General features: G+C 48.9%; 4 protein-coding genes across 9 annotated transcripts; 2 read left to right on the top strand and 2 right to left on the bottom strand.

Annotated features, from left to right (window-relative positions):
- The first annotated feature begins 876 nt into the window (after positions 1-876).
- On the top strand, positions 877-2,825 carry LOC9656240 (ADP-glucose phosphorylase). 6 transcript variants are annotated; one of them, XM_024668833.1, is made up of 6 exons: positions 877-1,356; positions 1,411-1,716; positions 1,780-2,038; positions 2,096-2,177; positions 2,258-2,474; positions 2,545-2,825. In XM_024668833.1, exons 1-3 carry the CDS (start codon positions 892-894, stop codon positions 2,032-2,034), a joined length of 1,026 nt encoding a protein of 341 aa, XP_024524601.1. In that variant the 5' UTR covers positions 877-891; the 3' UTR covers positions 2,035-2,038; positions 2,096-2,177; positions 2,258-2,474; positions 2,545-2,825. The 6 variants fall into 6 exon arrangements, with proteins under 6 accessions (XP_024524601.1, XP_024524593.1, XP_002960734.1 ...); XM_024668825.1 differs by having other exon boundaries at positions 1,780-2,177; positions 2,258-2,267; positions 2,432-2,474; XM_002960688.2 differs by having other exon boundaries at positions 2,096-2,474.
- A 70-nt stretch (positions 2,826-2,895) lies between these two features.
- Positions 2,896-5,572, top strand: LOC9656239 (beta-glucosidase BoGH3B). Its single transcript, XM_024668791.1, has 7 exons — positions 2,896-3,353; positions 3,456-3,660; positions 3,737-3,973; positions 4,036-4,279; positions 4,350-4,454; positions 4,523-4,913; positions 4,983-5,572. The coding sequence occupies exons 1-7, from the start codon at positions 3,083-3,085 to the stop codon at positions 5,459-5,461; spliced, it is 1,932 nt and encodes a 643-aa protein (XP_024524559.1). The 5' UTR covers positions 2,896-3,082; the 3' UTR covers positions 5,462-5,572.
- Positions 5,573-5,598: 26 nt separating this feature from the next.
- LOC9633257 lies at positions 5,599-9,928 on the bottom strand. The gene is made up of 11 exons (XM_024668786.1): positions 9,794-9,928; positions 9,212-9,738; positions 8,971-9,145; positions 8,684-8,909; positions 8,495-8,631; positions 8,157-8,443; positions 7,892-8,104; positions 7,391-7,828; positions 6,738-7,328; positions 6,107-6,682; positions 5,599-6,016 (listed from the first exon to the last, which is right to left on the bottom strand). The coding sequence occupies exons 2-11, from the start codon at positions 9,467-9,469 to the stop codon at positions 5,759-5,761; spliced, it is 3,159 nt and encodes a 1,052-aa protein (XP_024524554.1). The 5' UTR covers positions 9,470-9,738; positions 9,794-9,928; the 3' UTR covers positions 5,599-5,758.
- A 2,771-nt stretch (positions 9,929-12,699) lies between these two features.
- Positions 12,700-13,268, bottom strand: LOC9633256. The gene is made up of 3 exons (XM_024674925.1): positions 13,223-13,268; positions 13,088-13,171; positions 12,700-13,028 (listed from the first exon to the last, which is right to left on the bottom strand). Exons 1-3 carry the CDS (start codon positions 13,266-13,268, stop codon positions 12,790-12,792), a joined length of 369 nt encoding a protein of 122 aa, XP_024530693.1. The 3' UTR covers positions 12,700-12,789.
- Positions 13,269-13,361: the final 93 nt, after the last annotated feature.

Genomic DNA, 13,361 nt, shown 5'->3' with positions numbered 1-13,361 from the left:
AGTCTCTGGTTCATGCCCTGCTCTAGAGGAGCTGCTTATGGCGATCGGTCCAGATGTAAGGAGCAAGTATTGCAGGACTACAAGCTCCTAATAAAGCATTGAGATCATATTTCGAGGTAAAGTATTGTGTCCGCTCTTATGTATGCCGACATAATTCATGTGGCAGCAACAGGATAATGACTGCTAGAAGCCCCCAAGGCAACAACAAAGATGATTGTGGACTTTACTGGGAGTGCTTTTGCAGAAGCCACGCCGCTAAGAGCGCCACCTTTTGGAGCTAAGAAGCTCGAGGACCCCTGCGCAACTCGTTCTTCTTCTAGTGGAGCGAGACAGGCTGAGGTAAAGTTATCCTTTGTTTGGCTTTGCTACTTTCGACTCTCAGATTTTCTTTTCTTTGCTTGTTCTTGCAGTTGAGTCGGGCTCCAAATTATTGGCACTGTTTCTTCGAACAATGCCAATTCCGCCAAGGATGGAGCTTTGCGGAGGGCTGTGGGTGGCAAGAGCCGCCAACTCGACAGGTTAGACCCGAATGAGAGCTCCGGGTGGATGGATGAACGCGACTCGACGTCCTTGCAATCGCAGTTGGGAGATTCTTCCTCGGCAGCGTCATGGCAGGGAGGTATCCGATCGCCAAAGTGTGGTGATCTCTTCCGAGAGGATCCGGGCGATCGACAACATCCAGTCGTGGGCTGGATCGAGAAGCTGGACGGGGAGAATCACTACTACACGTTGGAGGAACATTGGGCTGGAGGGTACTCCAATTTCGACGACAACACGCGTAAGAATCTCATTACTGTTAGAATACTGGCAATGCGATCAATGTCTTTTTGTAGCCCTAAATGTTATATATGTTTGGGATTTGAGCCCAAACCCGGTGCTAGGGCAGGGCAAATGGCGGAGCTCCGGCACAGCGTCCAGCCGCGATGGGTGATCGTCTCCTCTGCTCGCGGCAATCGGCCACATGATGTTTCCTCCGATCACAGCGGCAGCGATGGCGGTAATCACAGTGGCGGCAATCACAGCTGCCCGTTTTGCAGGAATCACGAGCACGAGACAGGGGACGAGACGTTTGCGTTCCGGGAGAGCGATGTGGTGAGCGCGCCGGATTGGAGCGTCCGCGTCGTCTACAACAAATTCCCTGCTGTGGATTCTTCGCTGTCGCCGACGTGCACGATCGATGAGGATTGTCATCGTAGCCGGCGCTCTGGATTTGGATCGCATGAGGTGGTCGTGGAGACGCCGGAGCATGGAATCCAATTCGCGGAGCTTCCGATCGACCAGGTAGAGCGAGTGCTCAAGGCGTTCCGGCACCGGCTCAAGGATCTCAAGAATGACAAGCGATTCCAATACGTCCAGGTGACTGGCTTCTTCCATGGTTGGATTGGTTTGACCGATCGCATTGCTTTCCAGGTTTTCAAGAACAATGGCAAAGAAGCTGGTGCGTCGCTGCGTCACTCCCATAGCCAAATCATCGCATTGCCTATGGTACCTCAAGAACTAATGTGGCAAGTTAAAAACTCCAAAGAGTTCTTCGAACGTAAGGGACGCTGTCTCCTTTGCGAGTCCGTGAAAGCGGATCTTCGAGATCGCTCAAGGTTGATCGATCAGTCATCACGCTTCGTTTCAGTGGCGCCCTTTGAAGCTCGCTTCCCGTTCGAGACGTGGATTATTCCCATCAACCATAGTTCGAACTTTGAGGGGACGAGTGATTCCGAGGTGATGATTCTTCTTTCTTTCTTTTGGTTTACTCTCCACTAACGCATGCATTCTCGTTTATAGATCGGGGATTTGGCGAGATTACTTCATCTAACATTGAAAAAAATAGTGCAGCAATTTCCAGGCGCTGCATACAACTACGTGCTTTACAACAATCCTTTCTGCGAGGAAACCAAGACGGAGTATTTCCACTGGTACATTGCAATCCTCCCTCGACTGGGAGTGCTGGGGGGCTTTGAGCTTGCCACTGGTTGGACCATCAACACGGTGGCTCCGGAGAAAGCCGCTCAAACTTTGAGGGAGTGCGTCCTCAAATGATCTGGTATTCATTGTTAAGAGTTTCTCGTTAGAACTAACAGCTGGTGATTCGTCGTTTCAGGCGCGCATTTTTCTTATCATTCAAGCTATGCTTGACAATTTTTCTCTTGTCAAAAAGTTTTCATTTACGGATTGCAAGAGAGGTAAATAAATCAATCGAAACAGTTATTGTAGATGCGTGACCGCTGCGTTTCTTCTCGGATGCATTTGCTGCTGGTTCCAGATTCTTACAGGTACGTGACTTTCATGCTCACTGTGCTGGTGAGTTTTAGCATTTTTGCATTGAATGATGAAGAGCTTGCTCGCTTGCTCTCTCCGATCGTTCATTCTCTGGAGCTTTGCTTTTATGGTTTCTCACAATCCTCGTGTACATGGTTTTATATTCTAAAACTTGCAGTGACAAGCTTACAATGACAATGGGCGATTCTATGAACTATCTGGTAAGATTTACATTGAAGAACGTGGACGATTTATTTCTCTGACGATTTCCTTTTCTCTTCCACTTGATAGGGAACGAACGAGAACGAAAGCCACCATAGCTGAGTCCTCGTGTTGGTAGCGACATGAGAATCCATCCATGGTTTTCATAAAAGATCATTAAATTGGCACAACGATGTGTGCGTTTTGTCGCGTGGATGGAGAGGGGAAAAATGGCCGTTGGAGGGACAGCCGTGCACGAACGGACAGGATGACTTGTGGCACTGCGACCATTGGATTAATTTGGTGATTACCCCTTAATTCCAGACGCTACTTAGGACAGAGTTAATGTGAACGAATTTACCGTTTTACCCTGCCAGCGTGGCACACCCTTGGGGAAAGTTTGCAGGGTTCACACAAACTGGGCTATGGCGGAAGCATTTAAACGCGACGCACTGGTCCGCGTTTGCGTGACCGATCACGACCGCCTTTTAATCCGGCCTCGATGCTGTGGCCTCCATTCTCTCGATTCTAGGCATTTCCTTTCTCCTCCATCTCTTCCTCCTCCTCCTCCATTCTCTTCTTGCTGGATCATCCGCCGTGTCGATCGTTGCATGCGCGCGGCCTCGCGATGCTTCTTTCGATCCGATCCACGCGCGGCAGTGATATTTCGATCGATCGGCGAGGGATGAGAGCTTCGGCGATGGCGCTGCTGCTGGCGCTCCTCGCATTCTTGCTGGTCGCCGGCGATGGCCAGATGCTCTACAAGGATTCTCGCCAGAGCATTGAGGCGCGGATCAAAGATCTCCTGAGGAGGATGACGCTCGAGGAAAAGATCGGGCAAATGACGCAGATTGAGAGGGCGGTGGCGAGCCAGGCCGTGGTCAGGCAATACGGCATAGGTGAGTGAGTGTCCTCAATCGATCGATCGATTGAGAATGCGATAGCTTCTTGGAAGAAGCGCGTGTGATCATCTGAAATCTCCAATGGCTGCTGTGTGATAGGGAGCGTGTTGAATGGGGGAGGCAGTGCTCCGGCGGAGAGGGCAGCTCCCAATGTATGGGAGGACATGGTCGATGACTATCAGATTGGAGCTATGAGCACTCGCCTTGGAATTCCAGTCATCTATGGCGTCGACGCAGTGCATGGTCACAACAATGTCTATGGAGCTACCATTTATCCTCACAACATTGGCCTCGGTTCTTCCAGGTACTTCTTCATTCTTTCTCCATCCATCTTTTTTCCTTCCTTTTTGGTATGAAAAGTTTTTGGGACTTTTTCTCAGGGATCCTGAGCTGGTGCGGAGAATCGGAGCTGCTACTGCGCTGGAAGTCCGAGCAACTGGAATGCCTTACGCTTTTGCTCCCTGCATTGCTGTTTGCCGTGATCCGAGATGGGGGCGATGCTACGAGAGCTATGGTGAAGATACCCAGCTCGTGAGAAGCATGACAAAGATCATCCAGGGCTTGCAAGGCTCTCCACCACCTAGTCATCCGTCTGGCTATCCTTACGTTGGAGGACCGTAAGTTAGATCACATTATTCTCTATCCGTGACTACATGACCATTTTCTTTTCTTGTTTCAGATCCAAAGTTGTTGCCTGTGCCAAGCATTTCGTGGGTGATGGAGGAACAGTGAAGGGAATTGACGAGAACAACACAGTGACCACTTATAGGCAGCTCGTTCAAGTTCATATGGCTCCTTATCTTGATGCCATCGCCATGGGTGTTTCAACCATCATGATTTCGTACTCCAGCTTCAATGGCATCAAGATGCACGCTAATCGTTTCCTGGTTACCGAAGTATTGAAAAATCGTCTCGGGTTTCAGGTAAGCGTCTCTTTGATTCCGTCACGACTTGCTAATTAAACTATACACACTTTCCTGTCTGTTTCTGCAGGGATTCCTGATATCTGACTGGGAAGCCATTGATAGAATCACCGATCCACCCAAGCAAAACTACACGTACTCTGTCTTGACTTCGGTCAATGCAGGTATCGACATGGTAAGCAATTTAGCATTTGGACTTTTTTGTGCGTGTCAGTGTCACTAAATTTCGCTTTCACGACGCAGATCATGGTTCCGTTCGATTACCAAAACTTCATCAACATCCTCACTGGACTGGTTAAATCCGGAGCCGTCAGCCAGAGCAGGATAGACGACGCCGTGACCAGGATCCTCAGAGTCAAATTTGCTGCTGGACTGTTCGAAGCGCCGAAGGCAAATAGGAAGCTCAACAACAAAGTCGGCGCAGAGGACCACCGAGAGCTAGCCAGGGAAGCCGTGAGAAAGTCACTCGTGCTCTTGAAAAACTCAGCCAGGAGCGGATCTAGCAAGAACATCCTACCACTCAGCAAGACCGCGCCCAAGATTCTAGTGGCTGGAACACACGCTGATGACTTGGGACTTCAGTGTGGAGGATGGACAATCACCTGGCAAGGAGGCAGTGGACAAACAACAATCGGTGAGTAGCAGCTCTCCTACTTTAAACTCTCGTTTGTTCTTGGCTAACTTTGATCTTGGAAAATGCCAGGAACTACGATTCGCCAAGCAATTGCCAACACCGTGAGCCAATCCACGCAAGTTGTCTACGAGCAGTCCCCAGACGCCAACTTCGTCAAGGACAAAGGCTTCTCGTACGCGGTGGTGGTGATCGGCGAGCAGCCTTACGCCGAGATAGCCGGCGACAATCTCAACTTGACAATCCCCAGCCAAGGCATCGACACCATCCGGAACGTGTGCTCGTCCCTGCGCTGCGTGGTGGTGCTCATCTCCGGTCGGCCGCTGGTGCTGGAGCCTCACATCGATATGATGGACGCGCTGGTGGCGGCGTGGCTTCCAGGTTCCGAGGGCCAAGGCGTGGCCGACGTGCTTTTCGGTGACCACGACTTCGTGGGGAAATCGTCCAGGACGTGGTTCAAGCGCGTGGATCAACTTCCCATGAATGTGGGAGACATGGGCTATGATCCTCTCTTCCCGTACGGTTTTGGCATGACAATGCGGCAACAGTAAGCTCTCTTTTCTTCGTTTCCGTACAGATTAGTTCTATAGATTCTTTTGCGAGGATCAAGATTTTTATCTGATAATGCATAGAGGGGAATGTTTATATCTTCCATTCCATTCTTCCATTCCATTGTATGAGGCTTGTAAGAGATCTCTTCTTCGTTGTTTTGCAAAGTTTATCACAATGATAATGTAGAGTTACCATTTCGTTTCAGTTCTCTAGGTAAGACCAAAGATAATATTTAGAGGGAATGCTTATGATCATTCCATTCTTATTGACGAGCAACCAAGGAGCTCTTGGCTGTGTCAAGAATCGGGCTTCACCATCTTCACGTTCTTGTAGAGGCGGCGGAGATCGTTCATGGCTCTCTCTTCGATCTGGATGCAGCGAATGCTGGACGGACTGCTCGTGTCGGGCTTGTACCAGCAGCTGGGATGCTCGGACGAGAGATCGCTACTGCTAGCGGCAGCATCTCTGCCGGACGAAGAAGCGGCGAATCCAACCACTGGCGGGCTTCCAACTTGGTGGCTTCTAAACGATGCTCGCTGCTCCTTGTGCTTGGCCTGGAGAGAGAGAGAGAGAAAAAAAAAAAAAAAAAAGAGAAAGAGAAACACGATCAATCAAGCACCACCACCTCGGGACAAGACTTTTACCTCTTGCTTTTGGATGTCTCTCAGCGATGGAAACGCGCCAGGCGATGAGCTTCCGGTCCACGGTGCGGCTTTCGGGGGTGTAAAGCTCATCGCTGGAGCTGGCGGCGATCGAACAAACTGCTGTAGAGGAATGCGCTGGTGTCCCGGTGCCGCTGCCTCGCGAGGGGAGCTCTCCGGAGGCTTGCGTTGCATCGTCACTGGCTTGTTGTTAGCACTGGTGTTGCTTGACTCGGCCTTCTGCTCGGTTTGAATCTCGGAGAGAGACGCAGCTCCTTTGCCGCGCATGAGAGCACCACCACCCCAAGCTGGGCCATCTGTTTTCGCAACGAGTGGAACCGGCGGCGGTGGCGGCGGAATGGTTTCCGGAGCTTTGTCCAGAGCACCCGTTAGAAAGAGGGAGAGGCCACCTTTCTTACACTTCGTCTTGGCTTTCTTAACGGTTGCTTTGGAGCGACCATCGTCAGCTTTAGAAACTTCCGTTTTAAGGTCGGAGCCACTGGTCACTTCTGCAGAAGGAGACGGGAGTCTGAATCCTAGAACCTTGGATTCCATGTCCTCTTTAAAATCAGTCGCCACCTGTGAAAGAAAGATCAATAATCTGAGATGAAAGCATGATATGAGACTAGCTTACCTCTTCCACCTTGTCAGGAACCTGGACTTCAGTTTTCTTGCTGTTAGTTTTCTTGCTCTTGCGACGCTGGCGTTTCGAGCGTTCGTCAGTCAGCTGGTTTTGCTTCTTGGAGCTGGTCTCGGGAAAAACTTCTCCACTGGTCTCAGGCTCTTGCGTTTCCAAGATCCTGAGAGACTCCAAAATTGATTTCTTGGTGCTCAGCTTGGTCATTTGCTGGTCATCCAGGCTCTGTCCCTTGGAGAGCTTCATCTCCAGCAACTCAATCTGCTGGAGCTTCTTGCGCATCGCACGTAGTTGCTTGGTAGCTCTATCTCCTGCGCTGTCTTCCTGAAGGAATCCTGCACCGGGCGGCGTTGGAAACAACTGGTCTTTGAGAATTCTTGGATTCGCGAAGGAGTCGGCGACGTCTTCTTCGCTGTCCACGATAGCAGGTGTTGTCGCGCTGGGAACTGGGAGCTGTCGATGACTCCATGGTTGTAAAGAACAGGCATCCCAGGACTTTTCCAAGTCGGCTAGAACTGATGACCTCGTTGTACCAAAGCTCGCGCCAAAGAATGCAAATATGTAGTCCAGATTACGCAATATGAGGCTCTGAAGAAAAAAGAAAAAGGGATTACTACTATGAGAAAGTTGAGCAGTCAGCACACACATACCTCACAGTAGCGTTTCAGCTCATCAGCACCGAGCGCATCTGCAAACTCCAGGATTTGCAATGCGTTCCTCGGTTCGACGATTGTCGTTGCTATCACCTTTTGACATAAGTCCCTCAAAGAGGGAAGACGATCCTCTGGATCCCTCGGTGGCGTGACAACGAGCGCGTCATCACCGTTGTCGTCAGTAGCAGTTTGATTTGGAACCAGAGGTTCCGAGTCCGATTGATAAGCAGGCACGTAGATCTCTGTCACAGCTAGTGAATGCGTTTCACCTACAGCCAGAAGTGTGGCGCGTTTGATCCCATGTATGCGCAGCGGAGCTGGACTGGAGGATTTATCACTGTCCCACGCATAAACGTCTCCAGTAGAAGTTGCTACTGCCGTTCTATATTTTCCCGCAGACACGGACAACGCATGATGTCCAGTCATAGTGAGCACCTGGTATAAAAGAAGAACAGCTAGTATAAACATCATAGGAACAATAGAACAAACGAAGATTACCTGCTGTGCATGTAGTTGTGGATCAGCAGACAACCACGAAAAAATCAAGCCATCCGCAGCGATCGCCGTACTGTGCACCACACCCGCCGCTACAGCGACGATATGCAGGCGTTCGGATAAGTGGAACTTCAGTGGGTGTTGTCCCGCCTTCTTTGTATTTCTCACTAACACCACGCGCCTGGGTGACACCATTTTGTGGCCCCATGTAAACACCTGCATAATAACTTGTGTAAGGTCGATCATGCGTGGAGAATCAGCTACTTACCTCGGTCTCTACGATCACAACAGTGTGACGTTTTGCAGCGGAGATGGTCAAGGCCTTCCTTCCTTTCAAATAGTCCACTACGCGTGGTACGCAGTTCGAAGCGGAATTTGAAGTTCCGTATCCCAGCTGGCCGTCTTTGTTGCATCCCCAAGTGTAAACCTCTCCGGACTCGGTAACAGCGGCGCTGTGTTTGTTCGCCGCTGCAACTTCCACTACTTTGGCTCTCAAAGTAGATACACGCCTTGGAGTAGATTGAGTGTCTACAGCAGGATAACCAAGCTGTCCTTCTGTAAAGACAATATGTGAGAATGGATAGGGGATGGAAAAATGCTTCGCACCTCTGTTTGTACCCCATGTATAAACTTCACCACCCTCCGTCGCTACAATGGTATGGTGCTTGGCAGCTGCAACGTTTTTAACCCGTCGTCCGCATAAGCCAGTAACTTGACGAGGTGCTATAACTGCAACTTCTCCACTGCCAGAAGGAACCGAAATGGTTTGCACGAAATAAGTTCTGCATTGCAAACCTGTAGTCCTCGTGTCCCAGGCGTCCTCCCCTTCCATATCCCCAGGAAAATAGCTGGCCGCTTGAGTTAACTGCTGTGCTATGGAATTTTGCAGCTGAAACTCGGACGATATCAGCACCGTGAAGAGTCTCAACTCGACATGGTACGCGTTGAATGCCTGCTGAGCCTGTCCCGAGTTGATAGTTTGAGCCATTCCCCCAGCTGAAAAGCTCCTTCAAGACAACTCCTGCAGGACAAAAAGCAAAAAACTTAGTAGCTTAAGATGATGGTGCGAAACCTCAGCTCACCTCTGCAAGATGGAGTGACAGCCTGTTTGACAGGACCAGAAACCAAGTCGACTGGAAGTCGACCTTTCGAATCATCCAAGGACACAGAAGCGCCACCGTCAACAAGCGCACCGGCAACGGCAAGGTGACCAAAATGTAGAGCCCTGTGCAAGCTTCCCCAGCCGGATTCTCCATCCTAAAATTTGCGAACATGAGAAGAAGTGAGAAATCAAAAGGCAAAAGAAGAACTTGAATAACGTACCCGAGCGTTAGGATCAGCTCCAGCAGCCAAAAGCCTCTTCACAATCGGAACGTGATTCCTCCAGGTTGCGATATGCATGGCGGTCGAGCCAAACCTGTCCCGAGCATCGACGCTACCATTAATCTTCTTGAGAGCAGAGAGAGCGGTCTCCACATCATGCACTGTTCCATTTCGAGCAGCAGCGAATAAGTCCCGGCTCGCAGAATTCGCCAAAGCATGCCGACCAGCAACCTGCTTTCCACTTGACTTGGCCTCCATCGTTACCAAGTCCAAAACTTTTCACGTTTTTCTAGCCTGTAACTGTATCCCTGAGCTACAATCCACTACCGAATTCCATCCTCATCATATTCTTTTCCCAGGTAGAAGGTGAGCACCAAAAGCCAGTGGCGAATCCCCATGGTTGTCCTCCCGGCAAAAACTATGTTCCTGAGCCTGAAGTTGTTCTTACCAAGTCTTAGCAGCAGAAGCATTAGTAGGATCGAAAGGGAGGAAACCAATCCATGCCAGAAGCGCGAGAGCGGTGTTGCCTGGAAAGAAGATCGCCAAGATCATGCCAAATTCATCAGATGATGGTAACAGTACCTGAAGCGATGGCGCTGACACGGCTGCGCCCTAAGAACCCAAAACGCAGCTTCCCTCCTCCCACCCTTCCACGTTTGCCTGCCACTCGAAAGTCGACAGTGGATATCCACGAATTCCACCAGGGTATCTTCTTGAGGGGCATTTTTAAAGTAAACTCCCCGAGCATATAACTAAGGAATGTTCTTCCCGCTGCTAAGAAAGTTCTTGGTCCACCGTTCGTTGGACTTCAACGTTTTCTCAGCTTCATGCAAGAACTGCTGCTGCTCTTGCAACCGAAGTAGAGCCTATGAAACGAAAATCAACAAAAATTCTCATTGCTTCTGAAGCATACCTCCGTGCTTGCCATAAGTTCTTCGCCCGCCCCTTGAGGAGCACACGACGAGCTGCTTGCGATGTCAAACTTGCGCTTAACTTTCTTTCTAAGTTGCTTCACAGTGTCATTCCTGCATGGAAAAAACACACTTTTTGAGGAAACAAAGGCTAAAGCAATGGAAACTTACCATGGATTGTGCTGTATCAACTTGAAGAGCGGAGTGGTCGGGTCCGAAGCACGCTTCTTTTGTTTACCTGTCCTCGACCTGTTCTTTCGTCCGCAGCTATGCCTTGCGTCCGTTGTTGAATTTTCAGTGTCATAGAATCTCTGAAAGCAACTGTTTTCACATAATTTTGTAGGTATTGAAAAACTTTGCACCTTTTCCTTGTCAAGTTCCTGGTATCGCATCTCTAGGTCCCGCCGTCCATCTTCCACTTCCTGTGCAATCTCAGCAGCCATAACTCGCGCTCTTTCAAGATCAGATCGTTGTTTGGACAACTCTCCAGTTTCTGGTGGCACAGGGCAAGGAAAAAATCTTGTCAAGACAACAGAACTCGGCAACAAACTACCACAGCCACCAAACCATTTTGTATTCTCGCTGCATGTTCCACAAGTTGCTTCTCAAGTGAGACATCTGCATGATATAGCTGTTCCTTCATTCGAAGTACTGCATCACGTTCACCAGCAAGTTCCTTTTTTTCCTGCATTTCATTTGCTGGTTGGTGGCTAAGTTTGAAAAACAAATCGCGCTCTGACCTCAAAGCACTTTTGAAGAAATGACTCCTTTTCTTGAAGACACATACTTCTGAGCTCGTCCATCTTCTGCCTTGACGCTGTAAGATCCGCCAGAGACTGGGATCGCTCACGTTGGACAGCTTCCTACTTACAAAAACAGATTTTGATTTGCGACTTAAGAAATCAGTTCAAACCTGAAGTGCTTGTAAATGTGCTCGCTCTCTGAGGAGACTATCCCTCTCAGTAGTCTGTAAATCTTTAATGTTATGGACAGACAATGAAAGAATTCGCATTAGCTCCTCCAACTGCAGTATCCATGGCGAGGCTTTAGAAGAGAAACACGTAAAACTCAGAATTTGCTGAACCTGGTTTTGCCACTCATTCATGAACGTGTGTTGCTGATGCATTGATCTCTCAAACCCGTCCAGCCATTCAGTCCTGAACTTATTAGAGTTCTCTTTCTCTGTAACCATCCAATGCTGTATCTCGTCGACCTTAGTACACCAGTCATTGGATTTTGAGACTAGCTGCGTGAGCATTTCCATCGTATGCTTTTGATTTGCCACAAATGCTCTCTACAACAAGGCAGAAAAGGTCCTAGAGATTGAGAAGAAGGAGAAATCCGTTTACCTCGCTGTTCAGCTGATTCTCCTTCGCTTCAATTTCCCTCGCATGGGAGATTTTCAATATATTCACCTGCATGCATTTCAGAACATTTCAGAACAATCTGTTGAAAGCAAAAAAAACGTAAAAACAGGTACCTCTTCTTGGTAAACTCGCTGTAATGACGACAGCTTCTCGTCCGCAAGAATGCAAGTGTTTTTCAAAAGATGGATTTCAGATGATAGCTGCACAACAATCTTTTGTGCCTCCTCTTTATCTTCTGAAAATTGCTTGCACAGTGCTGAATTGCTAGAGATTTCAATCTCAGAAATCTCCTTCTCAATTCGCAGCTTTTCTTTCTCAACCTTAAGAATTTCTTCTTTCAGTGAGGAGTTCTCAGATTTCAGTTGCTTGACTTCATCTGTTAGTTGATTTTTCTCGCTTTCAAGGATCCCTTTCGAGACTAGAGTTTGTCTTAGTCTCTCAAACAATGTGCTTTCCGAGTTCCCACTCTCAGGAACTGCACGCTTGTCGGATCCTGATTCTTCAGATTCCTGCAAAACAGCAACTTAGAAGCATACTATATCGAAGCATTTTACCTGCGAACTCAGGGTTTCGAGACCACTTGCAAAAGAAATTCGGTGTGCTTTTGGTTGCGCTGAAAAATACAACGTTTTTCCAACGAAAACTGAGGCTGTTCATACCTTTTTCACGTTGCTGGATTGCTGGAGTGGGCTTGGCTTGTTTGTCAACTGGAGGAGTAACGGGGATGATTAACGAAATGTCGTCTCCATCTCGTTTTGTATGGCTCGTACTATCTGAGAGCTTGCTCGTTGCCTCCGTGTTGCCTAGTGTTGAGCTGAAATTTGTGGGGCTCATTCGTCTTCTTCCGGCTATAGGAGTTTTTCCCGAGAGGCACGAAGGTTGGTACTCACCAAACTCAAATGGTGTATCCGGTCTTTCAGTCGTTGGCTTCTTCGATATATTAGATGGCCTTCTTTCCGGTTTTGCCTTATTAAAGTCACCCTCCGAGCCATCCGGAAGCATAGATAGGATATCTGAGCTCTCACCCCAGTCGTCATCCTGTGAAATAAACGTGGAAAAATAAGAGAATAAAAACCATATGAGATCGACGTACCTTTTTCTTCCAAGGCTCTTGGTCGTGTTTAACAGACGAAACATGAGTGAGAAGGCTGTCAAAGGAACTCTTCTTTTCCAAGCTTGGAGGTGGAACGAGATTTTCCTTCCATTTCCTCTTGAAGATTTCCCTGTCGAAAATGTAAATCAAACGAGGAGTGTCGATTTTCGAATGCTTTTCGCTGGATGAAGTGTTTGAGTCTCCATCTTACTCATCCGGTGGTGTCTCTGGCTTGCATTCTTCTGTCGGAGAGCTCAAAGTGGGATTCACGCTGGGAAACATGGTTGGAGTGGAGCACTGTTTCTCAGCATCATCTTTTTTGACAGTAAACGAGCTCACAGAGTGGCTGCCTTGAGCTGAATCAGTGCGTGTACTTTCAGTAACACTCGACGTCTTTGTGGACACTGGCAATTCCAATGGACTTTCCTCGTCAATCCCTACCAGACCTTGAATCAACGAAGTAGGAAATCTCTCAGCTCTAGACCAATTCATTCTACATCCTTACCTTCATCAAAAAGCGCGTCTATCGATCTGTCGTCGTGACGAGCACGGGACCAGGATCGTCCAAGCGGCGGAAGGCCCGATTCGGCTGCAAACAGACGAAAAAAGGATCAAATGGGAGGGTTCTCGGCGAACTTACACGATCTGGAGAGCGATGGCGCATCGGCGAGGGAGGAGAGCGCCATTTCCACCACACCCTAGCTCGCCCTCTTCCCGCTAAACCTAGAATTCAAATAAGCTCTGTTCTAGGGCTTGTGAAATGCCGGGAGCTGATAGAA

Source organism: Selaginella moellendorffii, unplaced genomic scaffold, assembly GCF_000143415.4.
Source record: "Selaginella moellendorffii unplaced genomic scaffold, v1.0 SELMOscaffold_0, whole genome shotgun sequence".
Classification (NCBI taxonomy): domain Eukaryota; kingdom Viridiplantae; phylum Streptophyta; class Lycopodiopsida; order Selaginellales; family Selaginellaceae; genus Selaginella; species Selaginella moellendorffii.
This window is presented reverse-complemented; position numbering and strand designations above follow the sequence as displayed.

Bases quoted from the DNA above. Each gene is read 5' to 3' on its own strand.
- LOC9633257 (XM_024668786.1), bottom strand. From the start codon at position 9,469: ATGGAGGCCAAGTCAAGTGGAAAGCAGGTTGCTGGTCGGCATGCTTTG. The intron at 8,910-8,970 runs GTGAGCTGAGGT...TTTGTCCTGCAG, and splicing joins TGTCACTCCATCTTGCAGAG to GAGTTGTCTTGAAGGAGCTT. The intron at 6,017-6,106 runs GTAAAAGTCTTG...CTCTCTCTCCAG, and splicing joins GAGACATCCAAAAGCAAGAG to GCCAAGCACAAGGAGCAGCG.
- LOC9633256 (XM_024674925.1), bottom strand. From the start codon at position 13,268: ATGGCGCTCTCCTCCCTCGCCGATGCGCCATCGCTCTCCAGATCGT. The intron at 13,172-13,222 runs GTAAGTTCGCCG...GTCTGTTTGCAG, and splicing joins GCCATCGCTCTCCAGATCGT to CCGAATCGGGCCTTCCGCCG. The intron at 13,029-13,087 runs GTAAGGATGTAG...CGTTGATTCAAG, and splicing joins AGACGCGCTTTTTGATGAAG to GTCTGGTAGGGATTGACGAG.
- LOC9656240 (XM_024668833.1), top strand. From the start codon at position 892: ATGGCGGAGCTCCGGCACAGCGTCCAGCCGCGATGGGTGATCGTCTCC. The intron at 1,357-1,410 runs GTGACTGGCTTC...ATTGCTTTCCAG, and splicing joins AGCGATTCCAATACGTCCAG to GTTTTCAAGAACAATGGCAA. The intron at 1,717-1,779 runs GTGATGATTCTT...TCTCGTTTATAG, and splicing joins AGGGGACGAGTGATTCCGAG to ATCGGGGATTTGGCGAGATT.
- LOC9656239 (XM_024668791.1), top strand. From the start codon at position 3,083: ATGCTTCTTTCGATCCGATCCACGCGCGGCAGTGATATTTCGATCGAT. The intron at 3,354-3,455 runs GTGAGTGAGTGT...GCTGTGTGATAG, and splicing joins GGTCAGGCAATACGGCATAG to GGAGCGTGTTGAATGGGGGA. The intron at 4,455-4,522 runs GTAAGCAATTTA...TTCACGACGCAG, and splicing joins TCAATGCAGGTATCGACATG to ATCATGGTTCCGTTCGATTA.